We start from the raw sequence: 27,889 nt of genomic DNA, 5'->3' as shown, positions 1-27,889 counted from the left end.
CTCCTCGGCCGTCTTCTTCCTGAGTAGGCGGTTGTTACATTTGTCCTTGTCCCTGACTAGGCATCAGAGTTGTGGCTTTGCTTTTGTTTTTACCCTTGTTTGTTATTTATACAGATGCCCCCAGCCCATCCATGGGATGTGATGCTGCAATCTGTGATGAATCTAAGTTTTTTAAACTTCTACCAGGTGATTTTGATGCCCAGCCAGGGCTGAGAACCACCACTGGAAGCAACTGTTTAGAAACGCACAAATAGATTCATTTGAGTTTCTAGAAGAAGGCTATAGTGTTGAGTCTTTCACTATCAAAGTCTTAATTTCCATTGAACCTTTATATAAACTGCCACCGAGTGGTACAAGTGCTTATTGTTTTTTCCCATCTGTGTTAACCGAAAGGGAAGTTTGCATTGAGAAATACTCACTCACCTCCCCAACATCACCACAGCAATTGAGTAATTACTTTCAGAATTCAGGTTGAACACATTTACAAGAGCCCAGGGTTTGCTGAGTATTGGAATTTCGACCCTGTGAAAGGCCAAGATGTAAGTAATGAGAATAGACTCTTGGCTACACTCCAGGTGTGCTCCTAAACAAATGCTTTTCATGCTACATTATCTTGCTTTAATCCTCCACAACTCAGTGAACCAGGTGGCCTCATTTTTCAGATAAAGACACTGGGTCAATCGCATAGTAAGGAGTAGCCCAGATTGCAGCCCAGGTCTAATTCTGGAGTGGCTCTTAATTGGTGTACCTAGACAGGCATACCTCATATTATTGCACTTTAATGCACGTCACAGATACTGCGATTTTTAGAAGTTGAAGGTTTATGGCAACCTTGCATCGAGCAAGTCTATTGGTGTCATTTTTCCAACAACATCCTCTCGCCTCCTGTCTCTGTGTCACATTTTGGTAATTCTCATAGTATTTCAAACTTGTTTATTATTATATTTGTGATGGTGATCTGTGATCAGTAGTGTTTGATGTTACTCTTGTAATTGTTTTGGGGCACCATGAACCATGCCCATATAAGATGATGGGCTTAATAAATGTTGTGTGTGTACTAACTGCTCCACTGACTAGCCATTTCCCCCATCCCCTGCTCGGGCATCCCAATTCCCTGAGACACAGCAATATTGAAATTAGGCCTATTGGTAACCCTACAATGACCTCTAAGTGTTCAAGTGAAAGGAAGAGTCTCTCACTTTAAGTCAAAAGCTAGAAATGATTAAGCTTAGTGAGGAAGGCAACGCCTTAAGCCGAGACAGGCCGAAAGCTAGACCTCTTGTGCCAGTTAGCCAAGCTGTGAATGAAAAGGAAAAGGTCTGGAAGGAAATTAAAAGTGCTACTCCAGTGAACACACAAATGATAAGAAAGTAAAACAGCCCTATTGCTGACATGGAGAAAGTCTGAGTGGTCTGGATAGAAGGTCAAACCAGCCACAACATTCCCATAAGCCAAAGTCTAATCCAGAGCAAGGCCCTAACTCTCTTCAGTTCTATGAAGGCTAAGAGATGTGAAGAAGTTGCAGAAGAAAAATTTGAAGCTAGCAGAGGTTGCTTCATGAGGTTTAACATCGAAGTACAAGGTGAAGCAGCAAGTGCTGAAGTAGAAGCTATAGCAAGTTATCCAGAAGATCCAGCAAAGATCATTAATGAAGGTGGCTACACCAAACAGATTTTCAGTGTAGACAAAACAGCCTTCTATTGGAAGAAGATGCCATCTAGGACTTCCATAGCTAGAGAGGAGAAGTCAATGCCTGGCTTCAGAGCTTCAAAGGACAGGCTGACTCTTGTTAGGGGCTAATGCACCTGGTGACTTGACGCTGATGCTCATTTACCATTCCAAAAACCCTAGGACCCTTAAGAATTATGCTAAATCAACTGCACCTGTGCTCTATCAATGGCCCAACAAAGCCTGGATGACAGCACATCTGTTGACAAAGCCCACTGTTGAGACCTACTGCTCAGGAGAAAAGATTCCTTTCAAGATATTACTGCTCATTGACGATGAACCTGGTCACCCAAGAGCTCTGATGGAGATGTACGAGATTAATGTCGTTTTCATGCCTGCTAGCACAACATCCACTCTGCAGCCCATGGATCAAGGAGTAATATCAACTTTCAAGTCTTAGTCTTTAAGAAATATATTTCATAAGGCTCTAGCTGTTGTAGATAGTGATTCCTCTGATGGATCTGGGCAAAGGAAATTGAAAACCTTCTGGAAAGGATTTGCCATTCTGGTTGCCATTAAGAACATTTGTGGTTCATGGGAAGAGATCAAAATATCAACATTAACAGGTGTTTGGGAGAAGTTGATTGGAACCCTCACAGATGACTTGGAAGGGCTCAAGACTTCAGTGGAGGAAGTAACTGCAGGTGTGGTGGAAATAGCAAGAGAACTAGAATTGGAAGTGGAGCCTGAATATATGACTGAATTGCTATACTCTCATGAAAAAACTTTAATGGATGAGGAGATGCTTCTTATGGATGAGCAGAGAGGTAGATGTTTCTTCTACTCCTGGTGAAGAAACTGTGACAGTTGTTGAAATGACAACAGAGGATTTGGACTATTACATAAACTTAGTTGATAAACCAACAGCAGGGTTTGAGAGGATTGACTCCAGTTTTGAAAGAAGGTCTATTGTGGGTAAAATGCTATCAAACAGCATTGCAGGCTACAGAGATATCATTCATGATAGGAAGAGTCAATGCATGCAGCAAACTTCATTGTTGTCTTATTTTAAGAAATTGCCACCACTATCCCGACCTTCAGTAGCCACCACCTGATCAGTCAGCACCATCAACAATGAGCCAAGACCCTCCACCAGCAAAGATTATGTACAACTCACTGAAGGCTCAGACACTGGTTAGCACTTTTTAGCAATATAGTACTTTTTTAAGCATTTTTTAAATTTTTATTTATTTTATTTATTTATTTTTGCCTACATTGCATCTTTGTTGCTGCGTGCGGGCTTTTTCTAGTTGCGGTGAGCCGGGGCTACTCTTCGCTGCGGTGGGCAGCCTTCTCATTGCGGTGGCTTCTCTCGTTGCGGAGCATGAGCTCTAGGCACGCAGGCTTCAGTAGTTGTGGCATGTGGGCTCAGTAGTTGTGGCTCACAGGCTCTAGAGCGCAGGCTCAGTAGTTGTGGCACGTGGGCTCAGTAGTTGCGTCTCGCGGGCTCTAGAGCGCAGGCTCAGTAGTTGTGGCACGTGGGCTCAGTAGTTGTGGCTCGTGGGCTCTAGAGCACAGGCTCAGTAGTTGTGGCATGTGGGCTCAGTAGTTGTGGCGCACGGGCTTAGTTGCTCTGCAGCATGTGAGATCATCCCGGACCAGGGCTCAAACCCGTGTCCCCTGCATTGGCAGGCGGATTCTTAACCACTGAGCTACCAGGGAAGCCCCAGCAGGTGAATTCTTAACCAGATTCCTTGCCGCCAGGGAAGTCCCGTCTTGCACTTTTTAATAAATAATTTTTCATAAGCAGTACAACCTGGCTGAACTATCCCAAAACAGAGGGATTATAGTTAGTTAGTGAAAAGCTTACTCTAGTTGTAAAAACATACAGGCTCACGAAAAAAATTTTAATATGCGTAAAAGAAAAAAGAACGTGCAAATCTGGTCTTCAAGCAGCTCCCTAATGCTCTTAGGATATCAAAAGATTGCTCACCACAGAGCATGTCCAAGGCAGGCCTCCTCCCCAGCCCCAGGCCCTGCACCAGCAGCCTCCCTGGGCCACCCCCTCCACCCGGAGCCCTCCTCCTCCATCTTCACTCTCCCTATCCCTTCCTTCCCCGACTCCCTAGACCAGATTAGTCACTTGCTCCCAGAGAGAGCGTTTGCACCTTAATTGTGTGGCTCAGTGACACTTGGGGGAGGAATTGATTCCTCTTATATCCCTGCAGCCGGCGCGGTGGTTGAATGGATCTCATGGCCCAGAGACAACCACCTCTTAGTGTGGTGATCATTCACCCTTTCAGAGGCAGTGGACAGAAAAAGATTCCCACGCCATAAAGAAAGCACAGTTAGGAGATTTCAAGGAAGTTCATTAAAGTTCACACCAAGGAAGCAACAGAACACAGAGTTCAGAGGAATAGATAAAGGGCTGATGCAGAGAAGGGGAAGTGGTTTGGTTTGGTTTCTGATCAAGGACCATTAAGTGTAAGGAGCTGCTTGCTGCCCCTCCCCTTTGTGGCCCATCTTCTCTGTGGCTGCCTGTTATGTGAGCAGCGCCGGGGCCTGGTGGCCTCAGGGACACGCTGAGGCCATCGGCGTGTGGCTCAGACTCCCAGGGTCTCAGCTTCCACACTGACAGGTGTGATAAACCCAATGAGGAATCCAGGTCCATCTCCCCGCAGGGGTGAGTGGGCCGGGCCCCACCCAGCACAGGGTGAGGGCACCTGGCCTGGAAAAGGGGTTGGAAAGATAGACCCATCTTCATTGTCACCAGGGGCTGAGGGGCCACACAAAGAGCACTGGCCTTGGAGTCAGGCAGACATAGGTTTGGGGTCTAGTTCAGCCTCTTAACTCAGGTGTCTTAGATCACTATCTTCACCAATATGAGCCTCTGTGACCTCACCTGTAAACAGGTGAAAACACTTTCCTTGCAGTGCCTTTATGAGAAAGAATATCCTGTTTGTCAAGCACATGGTGGAGGGTCCATAAACGGTTGCCGTTATCATGAGCTAATTTTTTTTTAAGATGTTGGGGGTAGGAGTTTATTAATTAATTTATTTATTTTTGCTGTGTTGGGTCTTCGTTTCTGTGCGAGGGCTATCTCTAATTGTGGCAAGCGGGGGCCACTCTTCATCGCAGCCTCTCTTGTTGCGGAGCACAGGCTCCAGACGCGCAGGCTCAGTAGTTGTGGCTCACGGGCCTAGTTGCTCTGCGGCATGTGGGATCCTCCCAGACCAGGGCTCGAACCCGTGTCCCCTGCATTAGCAGGCAGATTCTCAACCACTGCATCACCAGGGAAGCCCTATTAGCTAATTTTAATAGACCACCTTGACCAAAAGGGGATGGTGGCCTTCTAGGTAACCAGTAGGGCTGGTGGTGTAGCTCTTTGCTGTCCACAGATTTTGTTACCCAATTAGTACCCACAGTAACATGTTGCTATAGAATCTTACCTCCTGCCCTGTGGTCTCCAGCACAGAGACCCTCAGAGCTGGCTGCACAGCAGGAGAAACTGAGGACCTTACACTCATGTAAACAGACACCCACTTTTGTGATTCAGAGGGCCTGGGGGTGGAGCCTGGGCTGCCTCTAATCCCTGGACCCATCCATGGACATGATCCACTGAAGTTCGCCAAGGCCTGAAGTCCGAGGCCCCAGAACACCCACCTCATCATAGAAACAATCACGGTCCACAGTCACCCTCAGGGTCCATTACCACCACCTTCCTCAGAAGCATCTCAGTCCACATCAGACTGATCTGGAATCCCTGCTCGGTTGTGGTGACTCCAGTGTACACCCGTGTATACCTGCGCTCTGCAGGGCAAACATGCTGCCCACACAAGCGGGTGTGCGCACGCCGGCATCCTCTACCTTTCCCTCCTCTCTTCGTCTATGGTTGGGCACAGACCCCAGAACGTCCCACTTACACCATTCATCATTGCAAAACCCTCATTGTGCAGCACAGGCATTTAAAAACCGAAATAGAATTCAACTGTCCCAGTAAATTTCATTCTTTAAAACATCGTAATGAAATATTAAAATGGACTTGTGGTTGCCAAGGGGGTAGGGGTGGGGGAGGGAAGGATTGGGAGTTTGGGATAAGAAGATGCAAATTTTTTTGGGGGGCCGTGCAGCATGGCTTGTCGGATCTTAGTTCCCCAACCAGGGATCGCACCTGGGCCCACAGCAGTGAAAGCACCAAGTCCTAACCGCTGGACCGCCAGGGAATTCCCAGATGCAAACTATATAGAATGGGTAAACAACCAGGTCCTACTGTATAGCGCAGGGAGCTGTATTCAATGCCCTGTGATAACCCATAACGGAAAATAATATGAGAAAGAACGTATATATGTATAACTAAATCACTTTGCTCTACAGTAGAAATTAACACAACGTTGGAAACCAACTATACTTCAATAAAATAAATTTAAAAAAAAGAAAATAGTAGGCTATTTTCTTTGTGGACATTGGGCAGCTTTACTAAGCAATTTGAAGTTACCTTAGAAGAAATATCCTAACTGAATATTGCATATTCCCGTAGTATGAGTGTTTCCAGATTTTACTGAAAAACTTCATTGTATTCCTGTTTTGGATGGTCACGGAAAACTGCTGGTATGAAATAGGACGTGGCTGAGGTTGTTCTGTGGTTTTTCAGTAACACACATCAGCAAGAAGACAGAACTTTCACAGAGAAAGGAGGGGTTGGCAGTATTTGAAGCACAGTGCAGGGCTCGCTCTCACGCTCAGGATTGTTTAAAGCGACAGGCCACTCCGGCAGCCCACCTGCTCACTACTCTGCCGGAGGGGCTGCTGTGCCCCCAGCCCAGCCCTTGAACACCACATGGACCAGTTTAAGGCCCTTCAACGGCACACTTCTGCTACTGCAGGAAGGCACACAGTTCCCTGCCGCTGGCCTGTGCTTCTCACAGACATGGAGAAAGGTTTGGTCTCCTTATGCATTAATAAATAAGGAAAACGCTTTCCTTAGTGGCTGTTCCAGGAACCGAGTGTTCCTTGCTATCCTCTACAAGATTCACCATCTGCTCCCCCAAATTCTTCTGGAAAGAGCATCGTAAGCATGTCGTCCTAACAGTGACACCGTGGAGAAGAGGGAGGCACCCTCTCCCATTTCCTGCCCCTTACCCCCACTCCTGCACCCTCCGTGGGGCCCACACAGCCAAGCCACCATAGGGACATCTGTTTCCTGTGTCACTTTCTGCAAGACAGGGACCAACCTTAAATGAGACAGTAGCATCCTCAAGGAGTCGATGGGCGCTGTAGGTGTGGTCGTGAGGCTTTCCTCTGATTGCCCAGGCGGCCGGGGGTGGGGTGGGGTCACACAGCAGGGCCTCACACTTCAGCTTTTGGTCTGAGTTACACAATTTCCAGGTTTCCATGCAGTTTCCTCCTCCCCAGCCCTGAACTGTTTACACAGCAACTCTTATCCACAGAGCAACCACACGATGACTTTCCTCTGTTTGGAAGATATGGGATGGCTGTGTCCCAAGTTTTTCCTATTGAGGACCCTTTTCAATAGGGGACAGATGCAGCCTATCTGATGATCAAGAAGTACAAGGCTGCCTTTGTGATTCCGTTAACACCCCCCTGTCCAATAAACAGTCTTCTGATGAATAATGGCCCTTCCTTTTCCTTCCCCACAGGTTCATCACCTGCTAATGATGTAAACATGGCAGAAGCAACTACGCCCCTTCCAGAAACCCCAGGGCTCATTTGGGGAAATACTTTCATCATTAAAGTCTTTGAGAGATTGCTACTTATTTCTTAAACTTACCTGACTTTTGTCCCAGAGGTAATTTAATCCTGCATTAAGGAGAAGCTCACCCCAAAATGGTCCTCCTTAATTTTAAACCCATCTTTCCTTACCCCTTTCCCCCATAATCATTCAAGTCTTTCCTTGAAATGACCCAGGTGCCAAAGCATAAATTACCTCTCAAGCATAGTTTTAGAACGTATTTATTTCAAACATTTACAATTTTCACTTTAAAAGCAAAGTAGCTGGTAAAAAGAGAAAACATTGAAAAACATCATACTGACCCTTTGCCCCATATACAGACATCATCAGCCTTTGGTATTTGCTTTCAGATAATTAAGTAAAAAAATAAAAACAAAAACTTAAAACTATTATTTCTCTCCAGAAAAAAACAATGTAAAGTTGAGGTATTCTATTTAACGGATGTGTGATCTCCATCCAAATATGGTTTCTCTATTAATTAACAGCCTTGCTACATGCTGTTCCAATCCTTTCCTTCTGAAGTAGATCTGCATTTGAGCATATGTTCATACAACTGACAATGTTCCTTAATAATCATTAAGGTTGCCATAGAAACTCACTGGCGCTGGGGCCAGGCTACACCAAGGACACGATGCTGGAAGGACCTTTCGGGGATGCTCAGGAGTGTCTGGCACAGAAGCTGAGCCAGCTGGGCTCCCTTTCAGCAACAGCCTCACTGCCAACTGCTGCACGGAAGGCTGGGATCCAGGCTCCCGCTCCCAAGGACCACCAGTTGCCCCTGCTTCTCCAAATTAAGATAAATTTCTCACCAACTCCTCCCCGACTGGGTCAATCTTAAGTGCCTTTGATGAAGCGATACAGCTCAGCACTAAAGCAGCCAGCCAAGACATTCCTGAACATTCTGCACGAAACCCACAAACCATGACCACTCCCAGCCTGCCCTGCTCAGCTCTGTCCACCACCGGGTGGGCTCCCAGTCCACTCCAGCATCAGATTCCACCCCTCGTAACGGTGTTTCCTTCCCTTGGGGGCAGCTGGGAAATGGCGGACACTCGGGGTGAGCCAAGAGCCTAGCCAACAAACTGCAAGGGCCAGGCTCCCTCAGGGCAAAGAGCTCTCAGAGTCACCAAGGGCTTTGTTGACACATTCAATGCTATACCTCCTTGATCTTTTTTTTTTTTCATTAATGCTACAAAAATTAATGACCACTTTAATTGAGACCTTGATCTAGCATATTTTCAACTTTTCCCACCCAGCAGGATAAGTTGCCCATCTTTAACAAAAATTGTCGCTGTGCTAATAACATTTCACATCTGGCTGTGTAGCAGATGGCTACAGATATTCGGTGAGTAGCATCACTGTTGAGGATAAAAGGCAGCACGTGTGCTGCAGAAACACAGGTAAGGATGACCTGTGGATTGAAACACACATTCACTGACCACAGATTCAAGGACAGAGAAAGCTTAGGGTGTATACCTGTGTACACTGAGCAAGGCCTACGACCCAGAGAAGACAAATATTTTTCCTTCATCTATACTAGCTTATAAAAAAAAAGGGAAAAAAACCCTCTTCAATTAAAAAAAAACGCAGTTCCGTTCCAATAATAATGAAAGCAATAACAATTTGGAGATCAAAGCTGCCTAGCTCTCAGCAATCATGAGCTATCTGGATTTCACATCTTCCACTAGCACCGCTCCGCCTGGCTCTGGTAAAATTACACGTGGGTAAAACTTTGTCAAGACTTAAAGAACCGTGGGCACAGAATCACCCTATCTCGCGCAGATTCTCATTTTTTATATTTCCCTTTAACAGCATTTTTGCTGTTCTCAGTCAAGGAAAATTTAGAGAAAAACAAAACAAAACAAAACCATCTGCCTCACTTTTGTCAAGTTAAGATCACTTGCCAGAAGCAGCAACAGGGTCTGAAATTTACAGCCAAAGCCAGCAATGAAAATCACTGCGTAGTCCAACATCCTAACAGTTTGAACCTGGCAAACGGTAAATAAAACATGGTCATTTCCATCCTTTCCCCACCTATCTGGTGCTGGTGGTTATTTTTCTAAAAGGGGAGACTACTAGAAAAGTTTTGTGGTCTGGTAAATTTTTAGTGGTGGTTACACGACTGATTTTAATCACAGCTTCATTCTGGGACATCCCAGAATACTTGAGGGTGCTTGTTTGGGTAACCACGAACATCACTGAATTTTCAAAGCCCAGACGGAAAAGTGAACTGAAGTGGTTACTGCAGTGTCACGGCTAGACATTTACTCCGTGCTTCAATACTAGCTGAACTGAATCACATTCAAGGAACTAACTAAAGAGAGGAAGGCACCAAGTTTAGGGCTGTGGTGTTTTCTCTAATGAACCTCCTCTGATACCCGAGGGCTCGTGGCTTTCAGGGGTGGGGATTTTCAGCTGACCTGCTGGGTAATCGTGGGAGGCTTGCTTCCCAGCACCGTGACACGAGCTGGACACCGTTTCCTTCTCAGCTGCCTGGGGGAGTAGTAACAAGCTGCTTTTCCGCTAAATTAGAGAAGAGGCAGACTTTTTTTTTTTTTCACTTTTTAAGGCAAAAACAAAATTTAGAATGAAACCAGAGTCTCTTCTCTAATAAGGCAAAATCTCCTTTTCTCCCCCTTTTCCACTTGACTCAGTTTTGTGTTAAACAAAGCTATCGTGCTTTTCCCCCATTATTTCTATACTGACACTCAGCTAATACTGGATCTTCCACCCTCTGAAGATAAAATAGTCAGCAGTTTTTTTAAAAACCAAATTAAAATCCATTCTTGCCGGGTTCTTTTGTCTTTCTGCATAAATATTACCTTCCCTGGTTACTCAGGCTCCGCTGAAACTAAAATAAACAAAGCTGGAATAAGGCAGCTTTGATTTCACCACTGGCAGAAGCCCTCCCTCATGCCAGTTCTCATTTTGGAGGGCCAGGGGAGGGGGAGAATGGAGAATGGTGGTTTGCAGAGGCCGCTGTCCCCCTCAGCAATGCTGTGACAGACAAGCATGGAGACCCTGTCCCCACCACTCCCCTCCTTCCCCACGGCTTCTTTCCTGAAGTCCTGGGATCCAAAAAGGGACATGGAGCCAGTGCAACTGCTTCTGGATTCAGCAAGCGCTTGGACTATCATTCACATTTAGAAAAATGCTAATGAGGAACTGATTATAATTCCATTTCAAACCATCAGGCCCTGAGATACAATCACCCCCCTCTCAGCTGTTCAGTGAAGAAAAGCAGGTGAGACTTTTCCCCCAGCCACGGTGGTTTAAGAAAAGCCGATCTCAGGCCTAGAAAAACTGAATTGAGAAGGCACTTGGGCTTCAAGAAGCTTAGAAGATGAAGCTGTGCGGTGGGCCAAGAGATAAGCGACTCGGGGAGTCTTTGGCTGGACGTTCATCCCACCCGCCTGAGGGTGCAGCTCCTGGAGGTGGGTCAGGGTGCGCGGGCGGCCAGCAACTTGTCCGCACCAAGCCCAGGGGGGAGTCTGAGGCCTGCGCAGCCACCCGGCTCTGCCCACCGGAGTGTCCGGTAGAGTCTTGACACCCCTCTCTTCACGGGGGCCTGAGTTCACTCTAAGCCCTGTAAGCAGGGCACTGGGGGAAGAGTGGTTCAAAAACTCAACCACCTCTTCCTTCTGAACAGACGCGGCAAAGCTTTTTTTCACCCAGCACAGAACCTTCTGCGAGGCCCTCCTGTAGAGGCGAAGCCAGCGGCCGCGAGCGCCCGAGGTGAGCCGGCACGGCAGCGAGGAGCGTCTTTGCTAGGCCAGTTTGTGCTTCAGCACCCACACAGTCCGGGGGGCCTGACACCCCAGGCTGCCAGGTGCCACCCGGCCAGCCAGCTATCTGGGGAAGAAGTAGTCTCTGTTGCTGACGTCATAAGGTCTCTGAGGGCCACTGGCATCTGGTCGGCTAGTCCTTGAGGTGTTGTCAGACCCAAGGCTGCTGGGGGACACCGGTGGGGAGATGAGGGGCACAAGCACTGGGGTGGGCTTGGGCCTCTCAGGGACCAGCTGTCCCAAAGAATACGGTGGGTGCACGCTCGTCTTGCCTTCTTTCAGAGCCTGCAGCTTCCCCGTCTTCTTGAACCTTCACACAGACACACAAAGACAAACCATGCAAATGTTGAGTTCCCTCTGTGATAAACCCGTGAGAAAAACACCAACAGCTGGTGGCCCTGGTGGCCCGGCGCTCCTGGGTTTCAGCTCCAAGAAGTGATAACTATTTATTCATTGGCTGTTTATTGTTACCAGGAGTTACACAATCCTCTGAAGAGTCATCAAAAATATCCCAAGAGGGCTTCCCTGGTGGTGCAGTGGTTAAGAATCCGCTTGCCAATGCAGGGGACACGGGTTCAAGCCCTGGTCCAGGTAGATACCACATACCGTGGAGCAACTAAGCCTGTGTGCCACAACTACTGAGCCTGCGCTCTACAGCCCGCAAGCCACAACTACTGAGCCCACGTGCCACAACTACTGAAGTCCCACGCCTAGAGCCCATGCTCCGCAACAAGAGAAGCCACCACAATGACAAGCCTGCGCACCGCATCAAAGAGTACTCCCCGCTCGCCGCAACTAGAGAAAGTCCGCGCACAGCAATGAAGACAAACGCAGCCAAAAATAAATAAATAAATAAAATACCCCAAGAGAATAGGTATGTGTTGTGGGTCCAGTTTACCAATGGGGAAACTGAGGCTTTGAGAGTGTGGCTTTGAGTGCCCCTTTATAGCACCGAGAATTTAGTTTGTCCTGCTCCAGAGGCTACCCAGAGGGGCCCCTCAGTCAAATTAACACTGGCTAGAGGTAGAGAATTGGCAGCTGCCTTTAATGGCAGGGAAAAGGCTGTACTGCTCCCTCAGCAGCCCTCCTGCTCCTCTTGCTTCCAATATTCCCGGCATCCCCAATTCTCCTTACACCTCTGGGTCCCCTCACACCATGCTGGCACGTTCTCACAGACTCGGCCGTGGGCACCACTTGGGCACAAGTGACTCATCTGACAGGAAAGTCAATGTTAAACAGGAAGGAGATAGACATCTCTCTGATCATAGCTTCGTTCACCCTGCTCCATTCTGGGCCCAAAGCCAGGGCTCAGTAACTGAGAAAAGTCACTTGACAGCCCAGAGAAAGATGAGATGGTGATAGCAATCTTCAAAGGTACAGTCAGGTCTCCTCCCTGAAGGGGCCCTTCTGTTGGGTGGGGCAGCTCATCTCTCCCTCCTGCTTCCCACTTTGTTGCCTATTAACTTATTGCCCACTGACCTCAAAGTGGGAGCAAGGTGGTCTCCCTCAGTTCTACCAAATGTCAGCTACTCCAGGAAGGGCTGGGAGGGAAGAGGGGAAACCAATGTCAAAAACAATGTTTGGGGATTTTCCTTAGGTTTCTTTTAATATCGACAGGCTACTCCTGTCCTTGTTATGATAAATAATTGATAGTTGGCTCCAAATCTGCCATTGGCTCTTAGCCTGTTATCCAAATGGAATAAACAATCTGCAGAATGTGACTTAGGCTTCGCCATTCAGGCACTGCACAGGAAGGGAACACAGCAGGGGTGCTTACTGGAGCTATGCTGTGTCCCTGGGTGGAATCCTTCTCCCTCATGAGAGAACTGAGGATAGAGTCATTATGCTCTGGATTTCAAAATATTCAGATCCTCTGACCCAAGAATTCCACTTCTGGGAATATACCCTCAGGAAAGAGCATAGCTGCGGAAAAAGCTTTATGCACAAAGATGTTCAACACAGTGTTATTTACAAAAGCAAAACAACAACCCAAATGCCCAATAATAGGAGGTTGGTTAAGTGATCTTGGGTATTATAGCCACCTAATGGAGGAGTGATGAAAGTGAGGTTTACAAAGAATTTGTAATAATGGGAAGAAGTGCTTATGTTATATAACTGATACTAAATTTATAAGGCAGGATTCAGAGCTGTAGAGACAGAATAATCATGGCTACATAAAAACAAACAAGAAACTATGCAGAGGAAAAAGACTCAGAAGAAATTCATCTAAATATAAAGTGTTCATGAGCTGGGTGTCAATTGCACGGGTATCTTCACTTTGTGGAAATTCATGGCACTGTACACTTATGACATCTGCACTTTCCTATATGTTTGTTAGACTTCAATCACATTTACATTTTAAAAATTAACAGTGGCTGTCTTTGCATAATGTGTCATTTTTCTCCCTTCTTCCTATTTGTCAATATTTAGCAAATTACCAATTTTTAGCAATCATGTATCACAATTTTTTAAAGTCTCTATTGATGTTACCTAACCAATATGGAAAGCAGTCTCTGTCCTCAGTTTTTTTCCAAAGCAATTGGACGGGTAACTGAGAAAGATGAGCCTTCCTTCTTTTGAAAAATTTTGAGGAGTGAATGAGATTTTTTGGCAAATCACTAAGCTCAGAGGGGCCTTTGAAACCCCAGGGCCTGGGGTATATCCACACTTGGCACTGCCCTGCCCTGGGCAGGGGTCTGAGCAGGGCCTGGGGGCTGGAGAGGGTGCAGGGCGGGTAGAAGGAACAAAGAGCTGAGCTGTCAGACTTTTGCACCTCAGCCGCCACCTTTTACCTATTTTACATACTTGGGCTTCGTAATGTTTTGCTTAAAGAAAAGGTTCTGCAGCTAAAAGAAATTTTTAAAAAACACTTATAGGGCTTCCCTGGTGGCGCAGTGGTTGGGAGTCCGCCTACCGATGCAGGGGACGGGGGTTCGTGCCCAGGTCCGGGAAGATCCCACATGCCGCGGAGTGGCTGGTCCCGTGAGCCACGGCCGCTGAGCCTGCGCGTCCGGAGCCTGTGCTCCGCAATGGGAGAGGCCACAACAGTGAGAGGGCCGCATACCGAAAAAAAAAAAAAACACTTATAATATCCCTTAACCATAGAAGTGGGAGAGTGTGATTTTAAAATATTGAAATGAGGGACTTCCCTGGTGGTCCAGTGGCACAGAACTGAGATCCCGCATGCCCCGTGGTGCGGCCAAAAATAAAAATTGAAATAAGACAATACATTCAATACAAAATGATTTAAATCATAGGCATACATATAGGAAGTCCTCACCTAATAGCATTAGCCATTCTAGATAAATGTGCAGAAAAGCAATTCTCTGCTATGAGAATCCTATTTTCTCAGTGCCTGAGAGCATAAAATAAAGAGAGAGAAGCAGTGGGGCACAGGGAGTAGGGTGGGGAGAATTGGCCCCTGTAAGTTATAACATCCACTTAAGATGGCACACTTTCTTCAACAGCACATTTAAATTTTAAAAACTTGTCACCGATGTTGCTGGAAAAATATTTAGGAAAATACTATGCTTTGCTTGAGGCGCAAAATAAATGTACTAAAAATAAAAAGATGGTGTCACGGGTGGGCGGGCTTTACTTCCTCCACCTGCCTCTCCTTCTGTCCACTGTAATCTGGCCACCCCAACTGTACAGTGGCCCAACCATTTTGGCACCCCAGGCTCCCACATCATCTCTACATTTACACTCTTGTCTTGACACGGGGGACTTTGGGAGTAGGAGTTTTTCATTACTTGAAATAACTGGCCTCTTTCCAAATAAATTTGCCTTATATGAGAGAAAATGGAAACTCACCAGGCTAGGAAATAAATTACTGATATGTTCTCTGCACAAGGCACTGTGCCTTCGGGGACTCTGGTTGTGTAGCAACCAGCCAGTGTACAAGCACCATCAGCACATTAGCAGACTAAGTCTGTGATGAGCACTGTGGCCAATTCCCAGCCTAACGCTTCTCTCTTAGGGGTTAACAGCACACCAAGATGGCGCTGCTTGTTCGCGGGGCCACTGGCCAACACTGGACTGATAGGACCAACTGGGCCCACCTCTTAGCTGACAGCAGGCTGGTGCAGTGGGCAGGGACTCTCAGGACACAAGCTCTAGGCCTGTCTCTGCTAATTAATAAGTTGTGTGTCCTTGGGCAAGTCATTTACCTTTCAGGGCTGTTTTCTCATTTGTAAAATTAAAGAGTTTGACTAAATGACCCATAAGGTCGTATCCAAAAAGCACAAGCTTTGGGTTTGAATCTTGGCCTTATCCTTACTAGCTGTAATCACTCCACCTCTTTCAGCTTTCATTTCCTCATCTGTCAAGTGGAAATCATGATATTTACTCTATAGGGTCTGTGGTAGGTTATAAGAAAGGCCTTTTGGAGCCCTAATGATATAGAAATAGAAAGAGAACACAGAAGTATGTGTCTGAGGTGAGGCAAGGGATCCCTTAGAAGGCAGCAGGAAGACCTCGGAAAGTTGCCATGGCCCCTCTCTGACCCAAAGGTATAAAAGACAGTGAGTTCTTGGTTCCTCCAAGGAGTTACCTCCACTCTTGAGGAAACTTATCTTCTGCACACCCTTTGGACAGCTTGCTCACTACTTCATTGGAAAATCAAAGCAAAACAACCCGAACACAGCTTGAGTTGTCATCTTCCAACCCAGACCACCTTGGTGGGCGAGCTGTTTCAGGGTCACTGTGAGAATCCAATGAGCTGTAACATGTGGAAAAGCTCTCTGCCAAGGTCTTACCCCTCCTTCCCAAGCACCCTCAAAGACCACCTCTCACAACCACCAGGTAGAGTCCTTGAAAGTTACACACAAGGGGAGAGACAGGAAAAACACAGTGAAGTTTCTCCTCTACTTATATTATTGTAATGAACCACCATCCAAAGTCAGAGCCCAGCCTGATTTCCTTTAGGGCTTCAGCATATGCAAAATTACCAGTTCCTGCAGTAAAATCATGAACATAGCAAGTTTTCTTTATTGCCCATTCATTGGGAGCACTGTTACGTGATCTCTCCGCAAGCTTGGGAACGAATGACAAACCAATGACCGAATGGAGAGAGAGACTCGGATGAAATGGGCAGGGGCGTTACAGTGACCAGGGTGCCAACCGAGCCCTCACCTGTGGTGTTTCCTCACCATGACCGGACGAGGGCACTAGGACAGGGCATTTAAAGGTGATCCACTAGGTCTGCTTATTTGGAGACATGGAGTATTCCCAAGAATGTCTAGCCAGGCACTTCAGAGTTACCTGTGCACATACCCCTGGTGTGGTGCTTCTCTCGTGGTATTTTACTGATTTTAGTACGTGGCTCTTGGAGGAGAGGGAGGGTCCTATTCGTACCGCAGTCCCAGAGCCTAAGGGGTTTCTTCAGTGTCTAACACACACTTCTCCCTCTGGTGTTCACAGCCAGGTTTTCCTGCTTCTTCTCCTCCCTGTCAGGCCACTCCTTCTCAGCCCCTTTCTCATCGCCCCCTCTACACAATTTTTCAATTGTATTCCACAGGTTACGTTGTTGGCCCCATCCTCTCCCATGGCCCCAACTACCACCTGCCTGCTGCCAATGATCTGAATTACCTCCAAAACTTGTTCACTTGGAGTTTCCCCAGTGGCGCCAACATGTAATCGTCGCTTTTCACTCAGTTGTTCTACCTCCAGTGTTTTCCATTCTTCATGGACGACACCCACCATCTGCCCAATTGCTTAAGCCAGAAACTTGAGGGTCAGACTTGACTCCTCCCTCTCTTCCATTCTTCTCTTCTGAGCTGTCATCAAATCTTGTCAATTCTACCTTTAAAATATACCTTGAATCCATTCATGGCTCTCCAACCCATTGCCAGCATCCTAGCCCTGGCAAAGCTAGATCAGAAACATGAGAACACCACAGGACCACCCCCCGGGCCCATCTCACCTCAGGACAATGCCAATACAGAGGAGCATCCCGAAGGCCAGGCTTCCTCCAGCCACCAGGAAGGTGGGCAGTGGTACCGAAGTAGAATCTTGCACTAAAAAAAAAAAAAAAAAAAAAGGAAGAGAAAGAAGAGGAGGAGGAGGAAGAGAGGAGCAGAGGAAAGAAGGGAAAAAAACCACTCAGCCGGTGCTGTCAAAACCTCAACAGAACCTCACCCCTGTAGGAGGAAACAGCTCTGCGTTAAGCAACAGGCCCCTTGACGAGCTTGCCAGTTTTCTGGCCAAAGCCACCTCTACAGGAGTCACCCCCAGCACAACCTGACAGACCCCAGGATTCCACCACTTGGCAAGAGATACACCTCAAGCTCAGAGCTTCTGAGCGCCTGCGGCCAGCCACAGACTCCCACTCACTTTCAAAGTGGCTTTTCTAGTGGCATTCAGCCTGCCCCACAAGGCACAGAGGGAGTGCCAGCAACAGAGGCTGGGGGGACCTCATTGACGGCAGCGCCACCGAGGACAATGTCACGGAGGCTCAGGTGCTTTAAATCAAGTGTTCAGGTGCAGTTTTCCCCAGTGGGGTGTCACCTCTTGCCTGTTTCCCCATTTGGTACTCAAGCCGCAGCCACATGAACTTCATTCCATCTTCCTCATGCCATGTTCCCTCTTCCCCCAGAGCTCTTCCCACATGTCCTCTTCTCCCCCAGAACGCTAATCCACCTTCACTGCACCTCTTTGCTGTCCAGTCCCTCCTGGACCTTTGAGTCTCACATGAGGTGATGTCATTTCCTTTGAGAAGTGACCCTGCTCCAAGCTGGCTACGTGCCCTTCCTGGTTACTCCACTCCCTCCAGTCTGAGCTCCCTGAAAGCCGGGACCACATGTGTCTTTTTCCCAACTGCTCCCAACGGCTCATGTGGTGCCTTGAACAAAGCAGGCTCACCAATATTTCATTGAATGAATAAAAGAACAAACTAGCTTCACGGGCTGCCCTGGTGGCGCAGTGGTTGAGAGTCCGCCTGCCGATGCAGGGGACACGGGTTCGTGCCCCGGTCTGGGAAGATCCCACATGCCGCGGGGCGGCTGGGCCCGTGAGCCATGGCTCCTGGGCCTGCGCGTCGGAGCCTGTGCTCCGCAACGGGAGAGGCCACAACAGTGAGAGGCCTGCGTACCGCAAAAAAAAAAAAAGAATAAAAAAACTAGCTTCACAAGCAGCCACGTCCTCCCACAGAAAGCTCCTTCCCATGGTTGCCAGAGAGAGACCCCGGACTAGACAGAGAGTACATCTGTCTACCATCATTCTCTCCTGCTGGCAATGCAGATACTTGCAGTCTCATGGACTTGGGATTCAGGCCCTTCCGCCCCAAACAGTACCCAGTGCTGATGAAGATGTCACCTACCAGTCACCACTTCGAGTGCCCAGTGGATGCAGCCTTTGCCTTGAGCCCCAGCTGGTAGTGGGCACTGACCACAAGGACGGGTCTCTCCTAGTATGTCCTACGTCTCTTGGCAGAGACAGCCATTTCATGTAAGCTCGGCTGACTCGTTTACTAATATTTCATCACCTTTTGTATTTGTTCCTTCGTTAATTCAACAAATATTTATTGAGTGTCTATCGTGTGCCAGGCTTTGTTCTAAGCCTTGGGGATACAGAGAATTGGATGACAGAAAGGCTCCTGGCTTCCTGGATCTTACATTCTAATCAAGCGAGACAGACAAATACGTATGTAATATGATGTCAGCAGTGACAAGGGCAATGATGGGAAACAAAGCACAGGAAAGGAAGAGTGACAGCCGGGGGTTCTGTCAGATTGGCTGGTGGGGAAAGGCCTCCCTGAGGAGGGGGCATTTGAGCAGAGGCCTGGCTGAAGGGGCTGGCCTAGTGGAGGTCGGGGGAAGAGCACCCAAGGCAGAGCAAGCAGCAGACGCGAAGGCCACGAGGTAGAGCATGTGTGGAAGAGTGAGGAGGGTAGAGTGAGTGAGAGGGAGAAAGGAGGAGGCGAGGTCTAAAGATTGGGGGCCTGACCCCATGGAGACTAGGGCCTTTCTTAGGTCTTTGGCTTTTACTCCAGGAGAGAAGATGGTGTTGAGTGAAGGAGAGCTTGGATTTGTGTTTTAAGAATCATTCTGGGGGCTTCCCTGGTGGCACAGTGGTTAAGAATCCGCCTGCCAATGCAGGGGACACGGGTTCGAGCTCTGGTCCGGGAAGATCCCACATGCCGCGAAGCAACTAAGCCTGCGCGCCACAACTACTGAGCCTGCGCTCTAGAGCCCGCAAGCCACAACTACTGAAGCCCACGCACCGCAAGGAAGAGTAGCCCCCGCTCACCGCAACTAGAGAAAGCCCGCGTGCAGCAATGAAGACCCAACGCAGCCAAAAATAAATAATAAATAAAATAAATAAATTTAAAAAAAAAGAATCATTCTGGCTGGTGGTTGGAAAAGAGTCTATTGGTGATTAAGACTAAAAGCCAGCAGACCAGCAGGCAGCTCCTAAAGTCCTACAGGAGGAAAGACAGCAGTGGCTGGACCGGGTGTTGGCAGTGGAGGAGGTGAGAAGTGGTCAGCTCCTGGACGTGCCTCGAGATACAACTGGCAGGACCTGCTGAGGGACTGGACATGGGATGAGGGATAGAAGAGGAAGCATGTCTAATTCCCTGGCCCCAGCAACCCGGAAGATGTGGTGTCAGTTCCTGAGATGAGGAAGAAGGATAAGAACAGATTTGGGTTGAAGAGGCGGGGAGGCATCAAGCATTCTCTTTTAGGCACATTCAGTTTGAGATTTTCAGTAGGTATCCAGGTGGACACGTCACCTAGGCAGTTGGATACATGAGTCTGGATCTTAGTGGAAAGGTCAGAGATGGGCTAGAAGTGTGGGAGTCATGAGCCCATAGATGGTCTTTAAAGACATGGGGCTGAATGAGATAGATCATCAGTGAGAGCAGATGGAGAAGACTCCAAGGTCCTTCCTCCACAGCAGCCCCTGAACTGCTGCCCCAACCTCCTGCCATTCCACCCATATCATTTAAGGCTCATTTCAAATGGCACCTCCTCCATGAACTTTCTCTGATTCCCCCAATGGACATGTTCTCTCAAGTCTCTAAATCCCACTTTGCTTTATCTATGGCTCTCTTTTGGCCAGTCTCACACTCTGCTCTCTGTTAGTTACTACTTTACTCTTTACCAGAGCCTGCCCCCGGGATGGTAGACTCCTGGAGAGCAGGGATGCGTTCAATTCCCTCTGAGTCCCCAGCTGTGCAGGCAGAGCTTAGCCTCAGGTGTTTAGTAGGTCCCCCCAGGTGCACTGCACTAGGTAGGGCTTTGCAACTGGGATGACAGAGCACGGGCGTCCAGCATCAGGTGTGGCAGGAATCTGCCCAGGTAAAGGTAAGGAGGCCAAGGCCTTCCTCAGAAAGCCATCAGCTGGATCTACTCAGCTACTGAGCCTCCAGAGTCTGGACCCCATGAGTCCCATACATACAGTAAAAAAGCACAGGACCTGGGATCTTTCTTTTTTCTTTCTTTTTTTGGCTGGGATCTTTCTTGATGAGAATGTTACTAAGTTTTCCTGGTCTCACAGGTATAGGGAATCAGAACCATTGAAATCAAGGGTTTCCGAAGCAAAGATTTATTCCATTCCTCAAAGCGTATTCCATTTCAGACTCCAATAATTTTGTTGGTAGCACATTCATTTGTATTCTGGGCCAATTGTGAAGTATTTTACTGACTTATCCCACCCTTCTTATGGTCTCTTCACTATATCATAGCTAACAATATCAAACTTGGAGGTATATAGTAACAAAAAAGAATATTTCTGCCATTGATCCTTTTCATTAAGCAGACTGGTCCTCTGCCAATATTTCCAAAAAGAAAAGGACTTTCTGCAGAGACAAGTTCTTTTGCATCCCGTAGGCCATAGAAATACAAAAATATCCAGTCCTTACCTGGGAGGCTTGTTGCATTTGCAGAATCTTTGGAGAAAATATTTTCATTATCTTCATTAGTAGTAGGTGCCTAAAAGAGACATTCCTGACTGTAAGCCTGTTTCTGCAGATTCCACCATCATTCAGGACCCAGCTCAGGTGCCACCTCCTCCTTAACCCCCTGCCTGATCCACCCAAGGCATTCCTTTCTCTATCTCATGGACCTCTCCATGTCTGACCTGTCGATCTCAACTTTTGCACTATTATTTATATCTAACAGCTTGCCTACTCAAGGTGGGGATTTCTTCCCATCTGCCACTCTACCAGGAGCTTAAGAGCACAGCACCTTCCACAGAAGAGAATCAATAGATACCCTGAAGCAGCAGTTGTATTACGGGTCCGGTCCCAGGGCGTGGATACCACCACTTACTAGGAAAACCACAGGCTAGAACTTTGGATACACCACTTACTAGCTATGTAACCCTGGGCAAGTTTCTTAACCCACGTGGGCATCACTTTTCCTCCCTTGTAGGCACAACCATCCTGACACCCAAATCTTGGTTATCCTAAGGATGAAACGAGTTAGCAAACACCAGGCTCAGAGCCTAGCATAGCGTGGCAAGTTCTCAGTGTCAGTTCCCTCCACGCTCCAGCCCCACAGGCATGGGCTTCACCTTGGAGCTGCTTCCACTGGTGCCTGGACAGTCCTGCATCCAACATAGCCAAGGTGCAGGACCCTAGGCTCCTTCCCTGTGCTGTCCAGCTCCAAGAGTGGCTGAGCCTCCCAGCTTAGCATTTAGGGAATTAAGGGCCAGGAGAGGAGTTGTAGTTGGATGGGAAATTGGATTACTCGAGGATTTGTTGAGCAGCTTCAGAAGTAATCCTCTTTCCAGAAAATTATGACACCAGGAGTCCACAGGGGAAGAGCTCAGAAAAACTGAATGTGAGTCACAGGCTAAGCTGTTAGTGGTGCCCAGAGGTTCAGAGATGAAACAGCAGGCACCAGACACAGAGCAGCTCAGTGAGCTAGACCGGCACCGCTCCACACTTTCCATGGCCCACATCCCCCGGACGAGAACTGCTCTTACCCTGCTTTACAGAGGTGTGAAAAGGACAGGCAAGTTGCCCGTGGCCATGTTTCTAGTAAGTGGCAGAGCTGGGATTTAAACCAATTTCTGCCTGATGCCAGCCCACAACCCTTAACACTAGGTGCTGTTGCCGTGACCCTTTGACAAGAACATGAGCTCACCTGTGTGGAGGGGGGCAGCTCAGTCTCAGCTGGAGAACTCTTGGATTCTGTGGATAGAAGAGTCATTATTAATGATTCATGGATGCTGAAAGTCCTATCTGATGGAATAAAATTCATCACAATGAATTTTATGCTGGAAACAAACAAATATCCAAACCTAGAGGACTAGCTATATAAATTATGATATAGCCACATATTGTAATAGCCTTTAAAAATATTTTAGAGGGCTTCCCTGGTGGTGCAGTGGTTGAGAGTCCGCCTGCCGATGCAGGGGACGTGGGTTCGTGCCCCGGTCCGGGAAGATCCCACATGCCGCGGAGCGGCTGGGCCCGTGAGCCATGGCCGCTGAGCCTGTGCGTCCGGAGCCTGTGCCCCACAGCGGGAGAGGCCACAACAGTGGGAGGCCCATGTACCGCAAAAAAAAAAAAAAATTTTAGAAAACAGCTAAGAATATGCTATGTTTTATGAAAAATTCAAGACAAGAAAAAGGCCACAGAGTTTGATCCAGAGCTTCTAAAGAAACACATTTATATCATTTTTCATTATATGTTATATGATATATTGCAATATATATATTCACACAGAGGAAAAAAAGTTGGAAGGATACACAGCACTAGATATAAACACCATTAAAATTTTAATTTCCTTTATGCACATTTTTGCAATAAAAAATATTTATTTAAACAACAGATTCTAGGGACTTCCCTGGTGGTCCAGCGGTTAAGACTCCGTGCTCCTAATGCAGGCGTCCCCGGTTTGATCCCTGGTCAGGGAACTAGATCCCGCATGCCGCAACTAAGACCCGGCACAGCCAAATAAATACATACTTTTAAAAAAATATAAACAACAGATTCTCACCTGCCTGGGTGGGCTTAATACACTTTGCCCGAGAAGGGAGGTGGACTGGGCACCCTCCCAGGCCCGTCTCCCTCCATGGGAACCACGTTTCTGCAGAAACCCGCAAGGCTGCAGAAGGCCAAGTAGCAAAGCGAGAGTGCTGACACAAGGCCAGGCTCAGCGGCAAACGTGGGCCCGAGGGACCAGGCGCTGAACCCTGACAGGCAATGTGTGGAATGCTCTGGAGTTTAAAATATTTTCTTTTCAGTTCATCATTTTTCCATCAAGAAATTAAAAATACCACAGAACCGGTTTACACAAAGATGTCGAGCCTCCCTGAGCCAGGAGTCGAAGGGCTAGCAAGGGGTTGGAGGAGAGGGTGACCCTACTTCTGCTCAGGACAGAATTTCCAGAGGGAGTGTGACTTCCCAGGAGGGGAGAAAAACCACACACTAGCAGCAGTGGAAGGGACACAAGAGCATGTTCACCCTCCGCATTGTACAGAGAGGAAACAGAGGCCCAGAGAGGGAAAGCAACTTGTCCAAGGTCATACATCAAGTTAGCCCCAAATCAACCTAGGATAAATGGGAGGGACACAGTCTCTTATTCCTGTGTGTTCCTCCCAGACCAGCCTAGCAGAGAACAGTTAGACTCATAGCAGGGGGTGATTGAAGGATTAAAGGAGGGGGCGGGGATACTAGAATGAAAGCTAAAACCGGGAGACAGGGGCAACGCTACATAGGAAATATGGCTGACATGTTCAGCATCACTGGTGGCTTTTTAGGTCCCATCCTTGACCTATGGCCTCAGGATCTCCAGGATAGGATTCAGACATCAGGGTTTTGAAAAGGTTCCCCAAGCCCAGAGAGATGTTTCAGGAAGAAAGGGAGACCAGTATACTTTCAACCCTCAGCTCTGACCCCCCAACATGGTACATGGTCCAGAAAAGGATGGTTAACCTTTGGTGGCTCAGATTTCCAGGGATAAGGTAGGAATTTTATCTCAAGTAACCCAGGAATGTTACGAGAATGGACAAAATTTTTCTAATGCATAGTAAGATTGTCTTACATAACAAGACTTTTTAAAAAGCTCCCTAGGGACTTCACTGGTGGCACGGTGGTTAAGAATCCACCTGCCGATGCAGGACACATGGGTTCGATCCCTAGTCTGGGAAGATCCCACATGCCACGGAGCAACTAAGCCCGCGAGCCACAACTACGGAGCCCACATGCTGCAACTACTGAAGCCCGCACACCTAGAGCCCATGCCCCGCAACAAGAGAAGCCGCTGCAATGAGAAGCCCACGCACCACAACGAAGAGTAGCCCCCGCTCACCACAACTAGAGAAAGCCCGCACACAGCAACGAAGACCCAACACAGCCAAACAGAATAAAAATTTTAAAAGAAATAAATAAATAACTTTTTGTAAAAAGTTCCCTAGATGATGATGGGGACCCCTGATTCAGACCATTTGTCCCCTGAGATGGAGCAACTTTTGCATCATTATTACTAATAATCATTTCCATTTTACAGATGAAAAAACTGGGGATCAGGGTCGGAAGAAATAAGTTAGGTTAATAATACTAACTGCATACTAATAGAATATTACTAGTATTTCTAGCAGTGACCTTTGTGGAAGCTCGCCCTACTCCAGTCCCAAGTGGTTCTCAGCCTACGTGATGCTGACGGCTCACAGCAATATACGAGGCAGGTACTATTATCTCAGGTTTACAGAGACATGGAGGCTCAGGAGGCTATAAAACATTAGCAACATCTGTGAGCACATTTTTTTTTTCTGTTTGGACAGAAGTATTTCATATTTCTCCTGAAGTATTTTATATTTCCCAATGCCTCCCTTCAGCTAGCATGCTGGGTGAAAGAGGGGAAGGAACCATCATTCACTGGTCCCCTTGTGCCCCCGTGTGCCCCCCACGTGCCAGGAGGTTACAGGGGTAAGGATTGTGGTGGTGGTAACTAGACAAAACAGCAATAATAACAATGCCTAATATTTATTGAGCACTTACTATGTGCCAGGCACCATTCTACCTACTTTACATGAATTAACTCATTTAATTCTCACAACAGTACTCTGAGATTGGTACCATTTTTATCCCCACTTTACATATGGGGAGAATGAGGCACAGGGAGGTTAAATAGCTTGCCTGAAGTTTTGTAAGAAACAAGTGTTAAGGCTTTCTGACTCCAAGAATACTCTTTTTTTCCCCTTTGTTAAAAAAAAAAAATCACCTCTAGATTGAACATGTCTCAAATTCAGGGACTGTATCTTACTCATCTTTGTAAACTCACTTCTTAACACAGGCCTGGCATCTTGCTGAAAAACTTTGTAGTTAGAAAAATATTAATTATGGAAAAAATCACTTGGAAAAAAAGACTATTTGATACATTAACAGCAACACTGAGTGTGTCCCTTGTATTAATATTCCCAGATTGTAAGGTGTACTTTTATATTCATAACAAAGTGAGTGAATGAATGACCATACTCCAATAAGTGAGACTGATAAAGACCACCTGTGAGTTTCTTCCACACAAGTTTTTAAAACAAGAGACTTATTTCTGTTAATCTGAGAACGGATTTGGGTTTGCTTGCTTGGGTCTTGGAATAGATAAATCCAATATAAAAGATGGCAGAGGTCTTCATACAGATGTGTAACCTTGGTCAAGACACTTAACCTCTTTTAGGCCTTGTTTCTTCACTTCTAAGCAAGGGGATAACTTCCTCCTGCACAGATCACCTGGGATCACAGGCTGAAAGGACCTAGCACTCACGCGGCACAAAATAATATCTGTTTAAAAACTGACCCAACTCTCAAAATTCAGAGCAGAGAATATAAAACATTTTCTAACACAATAATTTTTTTTAAACCTAGATGACCTTGGGTATAGCAATAACATTTTATTTTATTTATTATTTTTTAATAAATTTATTTATTTATTTATATTTCTGGCTGCACTGGGTCTTCGTTGCCGCATGTGGGCTTTCTCTCGTTGCGGAGAGCAGGAGCTGCTTGTCGTTGCGGTGGCTTCTCTTGCTGCAGAGCAAGGGCTCTAGGCACCGGGGGCTTCAGTAGTTGTGGCACGCGGGCTCAGTCGTTGTGGCTCGTGGGCTCTAGAGTGCAGGCTCAGTAGTTGTGGCGCACGGGCTTAGTTGCTCCGCGGCATGTGGGATCTTCCCAGACCAGGGCTCGAACCCGTGTTCCCCTGCATTGACAGGCGGATTCTTAACCACTGCGCCACCAGGGAAGTCCCACTAACACAATCTTTTTAAATTGTATATTATAACCAGTTAAGATATGGGCCACTGGGCTCCAGGGTTGGAGTACATAGAGGGAACATAGGAGTGGGCTGAGAATAAGAAGAGGAAAAGGAAAGTAAAAGGAAGCCAGAGAGGGTCAGAGAGATGAGGACACAAGGGAAGAGGGAGAAACCACAAAGCCAGACATTCCCAGAGAGGGGTTGGGGGCAGGGACACAGGAACCCACAAGCTGAGCAGCACCTTCCACTCTGAGCTTCACACCTTCCCTCACAACGTGTAAACCACCAACCAGCAAGTTAATCACGGCTCCTCCATTCATGAAAAAAACAAAACAAAAAAACCTCACCAAGGAGCTGACAGTCTCCTGAGGAGAAAGAAGTAACCTCCAGCTGGGCCCCAACACCACCCAGAATGATCTGTGGAGAAGCCTATCGGTCTGAGGCCAAAGGAGAAAAAGACGGACAAGGCAGCATGGATATTTGCACGGTGTATGGTCGCCCAAGTGTCTTCCTTCTGAGCTTAAGCCCTTGTTTCAGCCTCTCCTTTATGAAATAATGGTGATGGTCAATGGCAATAGCAACTTTTTACTTAACCATTTAACTTTATGTCCTTACTTTGCAAAATTAAAAGTTGGTGACCTTATTTGGTCCCCAAAATTCTTTTTGAAATTTTACAGAAATCCCAGGAAGCTCTGAGCTATCAGGGAGGGTGTGGGAGCGATATGCAGGCTTGTGATCTAGAAAGATGCCCGTAGCAGTGGCATGGAGGACGGCCTGCTGCTCACACACCAGAGACAGAGATCAGTTTCAGGGGTCGTTATAAGAATTCTGTCGAGGGCTTCCCTGGTGGCACAGTGGTTAAGAATCCGCCTGCCAATGCAGGGGACACGGGTTCAAGCCCTGGTCCAGGAAGACCCCACATGCCGCGGAGCAACTAAGCCCATGTGCCACATCTACTGAACCTGCATGCCACAACTGCTGAAGCCCGCGCACCTAGGGCGTGTGCTCTGCAGCAAGAGAATCCACTGCAATGAGAAGCCCTCACACCGCAACAAAGAGTAGCTCCCGCTTGCTGCAACTAGAGAAAGCCTGCGCACAGCAACGAAGACCCAATGCAGCCAAAAATAAACTAACTTATTTATTTATTTATTTATTTTATTTTATTTTTTAAAGAATTCTTTTGAGATGGGACAAGAACCTGAGCCAAGGAAGGGGGGTGTCTAGCCTGATGTCCTGGGGATGTCCCGGCTCAGGGAGCGGGCTGGGTGGTGGTGTCCTTCTCTGGACAAGGAATACAGGGAGGTTTGTGAGGGAGGGTGTGGGCCCAGCTCTGGGCAGAGTGGAGACAAGAATCCAGAGCTCCAGGGACAGGTGTGGCCTGAGACACGTGTGAATGGCTGGCATTTGGTAAACACTTACCACGTGCAGGGCTGGGTGCAAACGGCTCTCCATCTCGTTTAATCCTCACCACAACCCTGTGAGGCGGG

At 47.4% G+C, this 27,889-nt stretch overlaps 2 protein-coding genes across 5 annotated transcripts in view; both read right to left on the bottom strand.

Moving 5' to 3' along the window:
• The window catches only part of TDRD10 (tudor domain containing 10), a 93,758-nt gene extending 76,552 nt beyond the window's left edge, over positions 1 to 17,206 (bottom strand). The window contains exon 1 of one of the 3 annotated variants that reach the window (XM_027094973.1): positions 17,126 to 17,206. Coding sequence is in view for 2 of the 3 variants with exons in the window: in XM_027094971.1 (XP_026950772.1) it covers positions 6,900 to 7,061 (162 nt within the window). In the remaining variant the exon portion in view is untranslated. Of the gene's footprint in view, positions 1 to 6,899; positions 7,526 to 17,125 lie in introns of those variants that run through there. The other 2 variants (XM_027094971.1, XM_027094972.1) reach the window with 2 other exon arrangements.
• IL6R (interleukin 6 receptor) overlaps positions 8,173 to 27,889 on the bottom strand; it is a 50,064-nt gene continuing 30,347 nt past the window's right edge. For both annotated transcript variants that reach the window (XM_027094976.1, XM_027094977.1), the window contains 4 exons: positions 22,293 to 22,339; positions 21,065 to 21,134; positions 17,126 to 17,219; positions 8,173 to 11,512 (listed from right to left, as the gene is read on the bottom strand). In XM_027094976.1, coding sequence (XP_026950777.1) covers positions 11,266 to 11,512; positions 17,126 to 17,219; positions 21,065 to 21,134; positions 22,293 to 22,339 — 458 coding nt within the window. In that variant the 3' untranslated portion in view covers positions 8,173 to 11,265. The remainder of the gene's footprint in view (positions 11,513 to 17,125; positions 17,220 to 21,064; positions 21,135 to 22,292; positions 22,340 to 27,889) is intronic.

Source organism: Aethalodelphis obliquidens, unplaced genomic scaffold, assembly GCF_003676395.1.
Source record: "Aethalodelphis obliquidens isolate GAN/ISIS:26980383/991018 unplaced genomic scaffold, ASM367639v1 scaffold90, whole genome shotgun sequence".
Classification (NCBI taxonomy): Eukaryota; Metazoa; Chordata; class Mammalia; order Artiodactyla; family Delphinidae; genus Aethalodelphis; species Aethalodelphis obliquidens.
Note: the sequence above shows the minus strand (reverse complement) of the source record. Positions and strands in the feature narration are given on the sequence as shown.